The sequence below is a fragment of the Acanthaster planci genome, linkage group LG07, assembly GCF_054643075.1.
Source record: "Acanthaster planci isolate LZ-2023a linkage group LG07, COTS_SCS, whole genome shotgun sequence".
Taxonomy (NCBI): domain Eukaryota; kingdom Metazoa; phylum Echinodermata; class Asteroidea; order Valvatida; family Acanthasteridae; genus Acanthaster; species Acanthaster planci.
This window is the reverse complement of record NC_141783.1, coordinates 8,201,853-8,213,913: the sequence shown is the minus strand read 5'-3', so window position 1 is coordinate 8,213,913 and position 12,061 is coordinate 8,201,853. Positions and strand designations below refer to the sequence as shown.

At 41.4% G+C, this 12,061-nt stretch overlaps 3 protein-coding genes across 5 annotated transcripts in view; 2 read left to right on the top strand and 1 right to left on the bottom strand.

Annotated features, from left to right (window-relative positions):
- Window positions 1–6,417, top strand: part of LOC110985581 (testis-expressed protein 47-like) — a 15,109-nt gene extending 8,692 nt beyond the window's left edge. For both annotated transcript variants that reach the window (XM_022246705.2, XM_087139492.1), the window contains exons 5-8: window positions 21–80; window positions 3,180–3,243; window positions 4,775–4,870; window positions 5,397–6,417. In XM_022246705.2, coding sequence (XP_022102397.2) covers window positions 21–80; window positions 3,180–3,243; window positions 4,775–4,870; window positions 5,397–5,440 — 264 coding nt within the window. In that variant the 3' untranslated portion in view covers window positions 5,441–6,417. The remainder of the gene's footprint in view (window positions 1–20; window positions 81–3,179; window positions 3,244–4,774; window positions 4,871–5,396) is intronic.
- Window positions 1–12,061, bottom strand: part of ptcd1 (pentatricopeptide repeat domain 1) — a 33,077-nt gene that overhangs the window by 2,677 nt on the left and 18,339 nt on the right. The gene's annotated exons all lie outside the window — the stretch shown is intronic.
- LOC147798611 (uncharacterized) lies at window positions 6,341–11,946 on the top strand. 2 transcript variants are annotated; one of them, XM_087139496.1, is made up of 2 exons: window positions 6,341–9,728; window positions 10,015–11,946. In XM_087139496.1, exon 2 carries the CDS (start codon window positions 10,145–10,147, stop codon window positions 10,535–10,537), a length of 393 nt encoding a protein of 130 aa, XP_086995622.1. In that variant the 5' UTR covers window positions 6,341–9,728; window positions 10,015–10,144; the 3' UTR covers window positions 10,538–11,946. The 2 variants fall into 2 exon arrangements, with proteins under 2 accessions (XP_086995622.1, XP_086995620.1); XM_087139494.1 differs by having other exon boundaries at window positions 9,946–11,946.

The window sequence follows — 12,061 nt, the reverse complement described above, 5'->3', positions numbered from 1 at the left end:
TTATTCTTGTTCAAATTAAGGCCCCAGAATGTCTGGCACTGATGCTGAAGCTTGGTGCATACTTGGCAAAACAACCCAAGGTAAGATCTGCTCTGAATCCTCCAAAGTACCGGTACCGGTATGCCTGCCCTGACCAGGCTGGCATTGCCTGATCATGCCTCAGCTTCGCCTGAGCACTGTCATGCTACATGTACATCCCCCACCCCACCTTTCCCTGTCTGGCTGTATCATCAGTGTCTTACTTACAGCCACGCCTTCCCTCCCTGTCCTTGTCAAGCTCGTACATTCAGCTTTATCCTAACCCGCCCTGCATTGTTCCTAGCCTTACCCTGGTTTAGCCGGAAATCCCCCCTCCCATTTTGCAATGTGGTCCAGTTGACCCAGTTTTCTTTCCCAGGACTTTCCTCGTTTTTGTGCTGTCAGCTCTGCCATATCCTTTTCCCTTCACTGTCCTGCCCAGACCACATCCTTCCCCCAACTGCCCCTACCCTGCCTTGCCCTACTTCATTTTATTCCAGATTGCCTTACATAGTGATTTCCACTCTAACAGTTGTCTTGAGGATGATTAAATCAACTGTCCAGCTGTGATCATTTCTAACCATTTCAGTTGTTAAACTCTCATTAATGTTTGTGCTTAAATTCAGCAGACCTGACCATATCAGACACATGAAACATACATGCTACATTCTTTTTAATATATACATATATATGCGGGGGCTATACCCCTTTGGCTATGTTACAGCCTGCCTTGCTTGTTGGCAAAATGCACCGACTGATATATCCCATATGTTTCAGGTGCAGGAGGATTGGAATATGATAAGCTGCCTATTTCATTTGATTCGGCAAATATAAATTGCTCCAACATTCAGTCAAGAGACTAGAGGATGCCTCAGGGGGCAGCATTGCCAGGAAGCACACGTAGCACAGTCCATTTGCCTCCTGCAAAGGACTTAGCGAAATGTCAATTTGCTTTGTAGATTGAAAAAAGGCGAGTGGGCTGCACGTGTTTGGGATTAGGAAGAGGTTTGCCCAGCTCTTTCATCCTTTATCCGTTCATCCCTTGGACTAAGCTTCGATCATTTGAAATTACTGACCGGGATTTGGTGAAGATCAATCCACAAACTTTTCAGCATCAGTTTGGCTATCACAATGTTCTGTTTAAAGATTCTTACAAGCAGAACTTTAATGAAAACCATTCCATCAATAAAAACAAATGGAGACTTTTGGGGCATGTTCAATATTACAATACATAATTCATGCTGAAACGTATACATGTATTTGCAAACCCTGTGCCTGTATGCGTATGCACATGTCTGCAAAGTATTGAGCAGCTAAAAAACCCGTGATTTCTCTCAGTAGGTAAACATTTTCATTCTGAGCTATAAACTGCATAAGCTTGAACTGCTTACACTGTCTTAGCCTTGTGCATTGTCTCAAAATTGCAGCAAATAATCTTAGCTCAGTTTTTCGTATTATGTCTCTAATGAACAAGTCAACTGTTCAAGAACAACAATAGCAAGATCTATGCTAACATTGAAACACTTTTAATCCCCCACCCCGAGCACTCATCCTATTCACCATATGACTTGAATGTATTGATTTGAACCAAAAGTTTGGAACAATGTGTATGATCAACATGATCATATCAGCACATAAAACCACTGTGAAGTTTCGTTTTTATTAGTACAACATCAAACAACGGAAGCCAAGGATAGTCAGGGAGAGGGGTTAATGGTCTTCTACTTTGCCCACATTGTACACTTGCATGGAGCCACCTTGTTATTAGAACCTCAGAGCTGAGATACTAAGCAGCCCTCTGGTTGGGGTTTCATATGGGGTACCAGGAAGAGGACAGTTAACTAAATTGTTTAAATATAAAAACTATTAGACAATGTAGTAAAACCTTGTTGTGTGCCGCGTCTGAAATAAATATTTGAATTAGTGTGCTGTAGTTAAAAGAAAAAAATTGTTTTTAATTCCACTCATGAAAATAGCCATCTTGCATTAATTTCCCCCCAAAGGACAGTCATATACTACATGTACCTGGAAAGATATAACAAGGTTTTAGAGTGCTTACTAAGAAAAAGCTTGGGCTTTATCTTGACATTTTAACCAAGTGGTCACAATCCCTCTTGGTTTTTTATGTAAATATAACACCACCCCCCAGCACGTGCACTGCAATGTGGCCGGGATAAATTGGTGTTTACTTTCACCTCCTCACTCTCCCCTCTGTCCACTCCTGTACAAAGAATCACTTTCTGGAAGGAATGCGATTTGTCTGGAGAAAAAATGAGCCAGAAAGTTCTACATGGAGAACGTTGATTTATCAGAAACTGGCCAACCTTTTGCAGTACCCTTAAAAAGCCAACCCCCTGTCAGGTTATGTACATGTACTGCGGGTCCACAGCCCATAACCGATAGAAATACTGGAAACTGTGGGTGCTGATCCTGTTGTATTTAGGCTCATTTATTCTGATTTATTTCCTATTTGGGTGCCGACTGCTGATTAAAGAGAATTAAATAAATCTGTGCTCTTTTACCTGAGCATCATGTGTGAAATCCTGCAGCTTGAAGCAAGTTGTGTACTTCTACTTGTTCTTTTTACTCAAACTAATTCCATCCAAAGTCCAAGTTACCGTATCATGTCCTCGAATGGTGGGTGCATTAATTTGTGAACAAGATTAGCAACCCAACTCACTTTACTAACCCTTGAATTTCATATCAAAACCATGTTTTGTATAGTCATGTACTATCTGTCTGGTTGCTTTTATGGACCATGGCTTTTGTTGCTAAACTTTGAATTTAATTTCCCAAGTCAAATGCACTCATTACACCATATAAATCAAGGTCAAGGCAAGCCTTATTATACCAGAAATCTAGAGCTCAGGAATGTCCCAATCCATCATTCATGTTCAGTACTGTAAACTCTGTTGAAAGCTTTAACGTACTCAGCATGTAGTGAATCCAAAGTTGAGAGTACCAATCACTTGGAAACTAGACCCTATCGACAACGGTGGTGTATATGATATTCAGATTTATCTCACACAACAACATACATACTGTACATGTACAGTGCATAATGTGGGTTACTCCCAAATTACATGTTGCAACAATTATTCAACGCAGAGAGCTGCGCACAGACTTTTTAAACCTTGTCTTATTTTTTAATTTCTGTCCAGGTAACACTTAAAAATGTGATGGATTCACTGCATGAAAAAGTTCCAGATCTACTTATACCCCAAGGTTTGTTCTAGCCCTCATGGCATTGGTGAATGCGTGATAAACTGTAAAATGCTGTCATACAAATCTAGTGGTCACATTTCTGTGTAGCACAGTGGCCCGTAATGCAACTTCCTATTCCTTAGTTTCAGCATAAAATGACTTTATCTTTCAGAGTACTATCCTCATTCTGTTCACATTTCAAAACAACAAAATGAATGGTTGGAATTATAAGCAATTCACGCTGACAGCTTCTCAAAAGCTTCAAGAAACTTCTCTACTGGCTTTGGTTGAGGTAAAGAGAGAGAGAAGGGAACATGAAACTGAACGATTCTTGAGTTGAGAACACTGAGTGGCAGACGCACCCCAACCTTAAGCCTGGTATGAAATGAAAAGGTGTAATCAAGTTGGGATCAAGACATTATCAAGCCTAGACATATCTCAGTGTTGACTAAGTACTGCGAGTAGGAGTATAGCATGTTTGGACAAAATCGAGTGTGCATGCAATTATTACCCAAGGGACAAAGACTTTGGCAAATTAATTTTATTTGTCCAAGTACATGTACTCGTATTCCAATCCAAAGATGTGTGGGCGTTCAGAATGCACTGCCCAGCTACAAGGCTTGGTTACTACTAGCCAGCCTCATAAAAGTGCGTCCTTAATGACGGGGAGAAATGCGAAATGCTCCCCAGTAGTTGAAATGAGTAATCCCTGTATCCAGAAGAAACATACTTGCAAATACTTCCAACTTGATTTGGGATTTTAACATGGTTTCTGTTTTATGATAGGAGAATTACTTTTGACAAATATTTTAATCAGACTACATCAGCATTGAATTCATCTGATGTACCACACTTGATTGCTTACATGTACCTATCAGGAAGCAAATGTGCCAATGACAAACTAAGTCATACAAACCATATAAAAAGCAGTGAAGCCGCATGAGCTATTCTGCCCTTTTTATAACCTTGATCAAAGTACTAGGAATGCTTTACATCTTTTTCCAAGTGACAGCATTAATAATCTTGTTTAGAATTATAAGCTTTCACTGGATACAGTGCCATATAAAGGAAGTCTGTTTGTCTTGGTACAATAGGCATTCCTGAAGCCACAACCTGCGCACATGATGTGACCAAAAAATTGGAATACATAAATGTACCGGGTGTGTAAACACCCTCTCATTGGCTTCACCAGCCTGCATTAGTAACGGAGTGTCTCGTCTGGCTACCTGTCAACTTATCCAGTGGTTAGATTTTAAAAAGTTTGGACAGGCAGTTTTTGCTTTACAAGACTTACAAACCCTCACGTTTTTCATCTATTTTTATCACTGGTTAATTAATCTTTACATTTCCTTCAAAGCTACCGGATGTTAAACTATTATGACTTCAAACAGCACCAAAGGGAGTCGAATTCAGAAATATTGCTGGGATTAGATGGGCAGTTTTTAACATTGGCTTGGAAGGGACAGGTTGATATTTAAAAATTAGATGAAATCTTGATGAGCAGTGGCAAGTAAAAGAATACTTTTCTCCAATGTTCTCCCACACTACACAGATCTGATTGGGTTTCTACTGCAGAGCACTGATCTCTGCTCCCCAAAGGAGTTCCTGAATCGATATGACAAGCCACTGGATATAGTTCTGGACAGTGGTAAGTGACTGATTGCATCCCAGTGCCACTCCCCACTTGTTTCTCTCCCACCCAAACTCTAATCCTGAAGCTACAGCACCAGTAACACAAGAGAAAGTACATGTACCTGTTCTGTGTTCCATTATTCCGAACATGAACCTAATAGACTCTTCGATCATGCTCAGTGTTGTCAATTTAAGCCAAGGGGGTATTTCATGCAATGTTGATGTACCAAACTGGTACATCAGGCAGAGTTTTTCCAACAACTTCAAAACAAAAAATAACTTCTACGTGTACTTTTACTTTTCCCGCTTGACCCTTCTCTCATGATGGGTATGCAGTCAGCTGCATGCTTTTTAAGAAATTTCCAGGATCTAAAGTGCTCGTTTCTCAAATGAGATCAGATGCCACGTCTTGTCGCCCCATTCTGAACTCCTAAATTAGTAGTAGCTCAGTAGTTTCCAGTAAGCTAGATGCACATTCTGATATGCTGCACCATTATGCCAATTTACTGATCTGAAATTTAGTTTTTTTTCCTTTAATGCAGAATTGGTTTGGCCCCTACCCACACGGAATTTCCCTCTGATTTGATAGAGAGCATCAATCATATTCAGCATCTGAGGGATTTGTGTACCATTTATTTATATCTCTTTTGTGTATTATTGACAACGCTCTATCACATTTTAAATACAATGTTGGGTCTGTTTTACAATAGTAAGAAAGAGGTCATAGAAACTTAAATATAGAGATGTGAGGCCCCCCGCAAAAAAGTCTATCGTCTTTGGTCAAGCATGCACGTCGATCTTTGTTACTCTGTGAGACCTGTAACAGCACCCTCTATTGCCACACTGCCTCAAGATTTTTGCAGGCAGCTCCACTTTTACTAAGGGAAATCGATGTTGAACTATGATAGCAAACTATGGATACGAAGTTGTTTGTTGTCAGCTTATAATCATAACAAAGCTGGTCCAGTCCCATGACTCAACAGCGTGTGTCTGCAACTGTCTGTACAGTCCAACCCTGAAGGGGAAAAACAAAGAAAAAGTCTCGTAGCCGCATCAATTCCAGAACATCAGTCTGATCAGAGACTAACTTTTTTTTGTACAATTTGGAAAAGCTGACAATCAGTTAAATTTAATGAGCCAATCTTGCACATCATTGTAGGGCTTTTATGTTCACAAAACATGTATCGTCAGCTGATGTAAAAATGGAATAAGCACTGTCTGGCCTTCCACATGAACCACACCCATTGACCAACTCCCACAGACCGGATGACATGGTAAGATTCATTCCAACCACAAATGGTCTTCATCTTCTTGTATTTTGCAAATGTGGAAGCACAAAAATCATTTTGGAACTTGAAGCAAATGCAACAAAAATAAATGTCAACTACCACCATCTTAGGTAACATTTGACTTGCTGAAAAATTTAGCAGTGTTTTTCCTACCAGATTTATTTTATAGCAAATAAATCTTGGACAAATCAAGTTATTTTACATTGAACTGCAGTTGATATTTGGCCACGCGACAAGGCACGTGCATCTTGACATTAAACTTGCAAATCAGCTACTTATTGGCATTTTGTGGCATTATTTTTAAATTATACAAGGTACATGTGTAATGTTTCGAATGCATAGAATTATAGAATAATTTATATTGTTGTTATAATTATATAATAATTAACAAACTGCCATGGCCAAGTGACTATTTCCAGGGGTGGGGGGGGTAAGCCGGAATTATAGAACATGGTCTGGAACCATCTTATCACTGAATCAGTTTCCTTTGCCGAAACTGATACCAAAAGTACTCCATGTGTATGCCCATTGCATGGGAGGGGCTTGGAGATGCATTACAGGGGATAGTAGTATGGTATGTTTTTGTTCGTCGCAGGCCTTTTAACAAATAAAGGGAAAATACCACATGTGACGTCGTTCAAGCAAATACATGTAGACGTCCCTGTATAATTCAGCCCCCTGCCATTTTGGGGGGGCACGCGATTTTACACGCGCAGAGAGGAATTCATTTAAATTGGAAATGACCGATTCTGAACCTCCGGAAAATGAAAAATCCCCTGGTGACACTCAATTGATGAAAACATTATCCTGGTCTTAAATGAAGACAGAGTGTTTTTGTACTTGAAAGGGACCAGGAAATATTGTGCTATTTTGAAACTCACCAAATCACAGACGCTAAATCACAGGCTTATCTTGAAAAAAAATAGTGTGAAATTTCAGCACTCACAACAGACTCTGTCAGTTTTTCCCACGCTAAACAGAAAGAAAACGACCACTCGTTCCTTATTTATTTGGGTATGTGAATTAGATCCGCGATGTTAAAATCCAAATTGTGTTAACAATTATTAGCTATATAGCCGTTTCTAGTTTTTAAAATATAGCTATATAGTATTTAAAATATAGCTTTTTTGAAACTCACCAATTCGCAGACACTAAATCAAAGGGCTCCTGAGAAATTATATCCTTGATGGTAAAATCACATTGTTTTTAAACATTAATTCTGAATTTCAAGTTCTGTTGAAAGTGTTTGTTGTGATTTCACTTATGTTTTTGTTGCCAGTGAGCACGCTGCCAGCAACGTGCAGCTGCTGTACGTGTAGTGTACCTACACGTGCTGGCGGCGATTGGCTCTCTCCGCATACAAAATCACACTACGCCGGGCATCAGATAAAATATATGACGATTATATGAAGATATCAACAAATGGTAAAAATGCAGGAGTTGGTGCAATTTTGCTCGGAGCATGAACACGGGCTGAAAATTGTTCTCGTGATAACAATTAATTCTATTCAGATCATCGGTCTAGCTCTGTGGTCGGAGAGCGGAAGCACATCAAAATATTTTTATCAAAGTGGTATGCTTGGTGAGCTTTTGTAGTATTTACTGTGGGCGGGGCAACATGGGCTGATGTAAAGGAACTGTTCAAAAATAATTAAAGAAAATAATGAAGGCGGGGGTACAAATTTTCACGAAACTAAGAATAACCTGTTTCATACCGACTTACTCTTATGGTCTGACGGAGGACCGAGCAGCTGCAGACTGATGCCTACCAACGCCACAAACAGCCTCCGGAGGGAGGGGGTTATGTATAAGTCGGGACTTCGACTCGCTCAGAGCACGTGGCAGTCCTCGTGGTGAGGTTGGATTCTCTCGAGAAAACTCTGATATTGTGCCGCCATATGCCAGGACACGTGAGGATCGATGGACTCTTGAAACACAGTCAAGTAGAATTTCGATGAGTTGATATGAATCAAATCAAGATGCGATAGTGACCTTTACTGCGCGTGCGGTAAACCCCTTCGGAAAATAATGGAAGGACCTCTGCTATACCACTCTTCTCTTATCATCCCTTTCGCCCACTTTTTACGCAGCAGCTGACAGGCCCTACATTGTTTTTCGTAAGATGGTTTCGCCAAAAACAATGAGCTGTCCGTGCCGTTGGCCGGAGTTTCTGCCGCAAAAGTTATAACTGAGACGACCATTAAAACAGGTTGCCCTTGCAATTATTACTTGAAGTTTCCCGGAAGAATGTGGCTTGAAGGTGGGGACGTCCGATATTCTGCAGACAAAAGTGCAATTTGCTAAATCAATCTGGGCCTACGGGCGTCAAACTCGGCTCAGTGAATTTATCCAGACCAAATTGTTGCCATCTTCAACTCTTCCCAAGGTTCAATAGAAAAGTTGGCACTCAAGTGGCGCATGAAAAACCATTAACTTAGTCCCGGTGAAGTTGTGAAGGGTAAAGATGCTAACAGATTCAGGAGTTGACTAGTCCTCGGCATTACACTGACTTTATCTGCCCCGAAGGGGGACCAAGAGAGGGCGCAATTTCCCTAGCAATGGAGGCTCATTTTCGCGGAATTACACTTCGCTCCATTGGCAAACGACTGTGAAACGAACGCATTATACGGTCGCGTCGTCACCAACAAAATGAACACTCCCCCATCAACATGGCTCTTCTCATCCGATGTGTGGGTGCACGATGTATGTTTTCCAGACTCGGCCCATACTTAGGCATTCATTTCCCGGACATTCTCACGTTGACAGCTCAGAAAAATAATGGCACTGCACTGGTGATTGTAGATTTTTGGAATGGGCCAAAATTGCATTTTTTTTTCAGTCACATTGGTATTGGGACGCTGTAATAAAGTATGTGACACACTGTGAGGCATGGTGTAGGACAGCGCTCAAACAAACTGAGCGATCGATAGCGTTCTGAATTTTGAAACGGGGGACAAAAACATAAAGCAAAAAACATTGCTAGGTTCAGTTTTGCGCGTCTGTACAAACAGTACGTCTGTTTTACGGAATTTGGGTAATGACCCCCAAGCACCTGATGCGGCAGTCTTCCACTTAACAAACTTTCCAAACTTCACCCTCAGTCTGCGACAAACAGCCGGAACTTCGTGAAAATAATAATTACTTTTGGTAACAAAAAAGTTTCCGGATCACGGCCTTCACGTGCGCCCCGGCGTGACTTCGCCGGTGTATGCTATAGATTGCTGTTTTGGAAACTTCCATTCTACCGTCAGGGAAGTGTATTTGCGTGCTGCTCAGTTGAAGACTCCTCAATTCCCGTAATGGACTCCGTTGCGCATCCCACGTCGTTAGTCGTAATCAGCAGGCTCGCATATGCACACAACATCGGAGAGCGCGCATGGATTATTGGTTTTGCTATAAATACGGAAAGCAAAACAATCTGAGCATTTCTCTGTCCACTGCTGACGCAAAACTCTATAGTCTTTCCTCGCCCGCAAACGGTAAAACTCTGATAGCTTCGGAGCCCGATGAATCCTCTGCTTGGTTGTAGGAATCAGGGTACTCCTTTCCTAATTCAGAGGTCGTCGTCGTAAACCGCAGTTTGAGGTAAGTTAGTTTTATGCCCGAAGGAATTTTGTGCGTGCTGTCACAGGAGAATCACAAGTGAAAATAGTTTTCAATTCTCACAGCACTTTCACTGTGTGAAACTGGGTGTTTTACCGTCTCTGCACACCTGTGGTAGTTAAGTCCTATGCAAGTCGTACTTAATTAATAGTTACGTTATTTCCAACATTTTATGTCCAGTGGTATTTTATTTTTGTAGATATCCGATTTGTGGAAACCGGATTACGCTACCAAAGTTGTATACACGGTACTGTCCTTTTTTCTTCAGACAACTCACCAAGTCTTCCTTATTCCTCCATGGTCTGCCGTACCAGCCAGCATTATTGACAGGATTTCGCTTCAGTTTTCTTGATCAGTTGATACGGGCCGCCTTGGAGCGGTTTGCTAAAGAAACAGTAATGGGAAGTGGCTCGAGCTGTTATCCGACGAGAGACCACCGGTCGTCTATCGAGCAAGAACCGTACGATGCTAAGCGCTTGTTGTCCGAACTCATCACCGTCCAGACGGCCATCGTCTTGTCGGACGACATCACGGAGCACAAGGGCGACTTGAGAGCGGCTGATCGCCGCAAAAGCCTTGAATACACCATCACGACTTCGCTGACAGTGCCCACGGTGGCCGTATCGAATCAGGTGGGACAGGACGATTTCACCACCTCAGGCCGAGAGTTTCAGGGCGGCGCCCTGATAGACATCTTAACTGCTCATTTTAAGCACAGGGTGGACGTGGTGAAAAAAGAGGACGGGTTCATGCCAAGTATACGGGAGACGTCAGAGGTGAGCACCTGTTGACTTGTTGCAGGAACGGGTAGAGAGATGCAACACTTCAAGACGGCTCCAGTTGTTTCGAAGCCCACGTGCGGCTTCTTGAAGTGCACAATGCCAGTTATCACTTTGAGATCACGTCGTCGATGATGAGACCTCATTCCGTTGGCTGTTTTAGAGACATCAGACGCGCACGTTAATTCACTGATATCCTAACGTTAACTTGAGGTGCAAGGAAATCTAAATGGTTACGAACACACGATGGTGACTGTAGATGGCAAATCCTTGTAAAATCCAAATCACCAATGCGCAAAATACCCCAGTTTTTGCCCATGTACCAATGTATTGATGTCCCGTGCACTCACGTGTATTATATTTGTATAAACGTCCGTTTGTCAGCGTGTTACACGCAGTAAGCAAGTTCTTAAATTTGATATTTTTAAATACACATTGCTTCTAAAAATCAAACTTACTGTCAAACTTGTCAGTAATCAGGTCTAACATTAAATTGCCTGTTATTCAAAAGGAAAATAAACGTGTTTACACGGTGATGTAATATTAAGTAGTCACTATCATTACAAACCGCTCTCACTTCCATACTTCTTACCTTTGTGTGATACAATCAATTATATACAATAATTTCTGTGACATGCATTTGTACCTTTATGCTTGTGTGATATTGTTTCATGAACAAACCCACAGAAAACACGCCTTGTTACTGTTTTTGTTCCCTGAACAGCCGTTTCTATTGTGCCAGTTCGGTATTCCAACAGTGCATGCCCAAACTGAGGCGAGTCCAAGGTCATTCGGACGCGCGCGTGCTTTGCTCCCGAATGACCTTGCTGTAACTGGCTCATTGTCCCAGCCAATGGCCAAATCTCTTCCAAACGTAAGACATCTGCCTTGAGTAAAGGAAACAAATATGACAGGGTAATAGTTGCATCAAGTATCAACCGTTATGATAATACTATTGATGTCGAGTTATGAATGGGAGCGTTCGGTTGTGTTTAACGAAATTTTTCATTTTTGCAAGAAAGTCTTGGGATGTAAATAGAAGATACCCTAACTGAAACAATTTACCGGAAAACACGACATTGGTTGGCCATTCACGGTTGTTTATGGTTCGAGTTACGGAACAGGGACAGAGGAAATTCATAAATTTGAACAGTGCGCTAGTTAGTGACTGTATAATTATATTTGCATCAGGAATTAACTGAATAGCAGTTCATTCTTCCCTTTGGATCATGTAGGCCTGTATCTCAAAATTTTACTGTTTAAATGCCACCAATCCTGTTTATGCATGACTACACTTTTTGTGGTGATGTCATACTGTGCACGTTTGCACGAATGAAGCAAAAACTGGCCAAGAAAGGTACACGGTTACAAAAAAGCTGTACATCTAATGAGGAAAATAAATCCAGTCATTTTGAAACAGTCATGTTTTGATGGAATGGTATATATCGATGAGTTGAGAGGTAGTGGGTTCTTGCTAGATACCTGACTGCCTGTGATTACCATAATGTGCATCATTCAGCCATTCGGGGACATAAT

Coding starts and splice junctions, on each gene's coding strand:
- LOC147798611 (XM_087139496.1), top strand. CDS start 10,145: ATGGGAAGTGGCTCGAGCTGTTATCCGACGAGAGACCACCGGTCGTCT.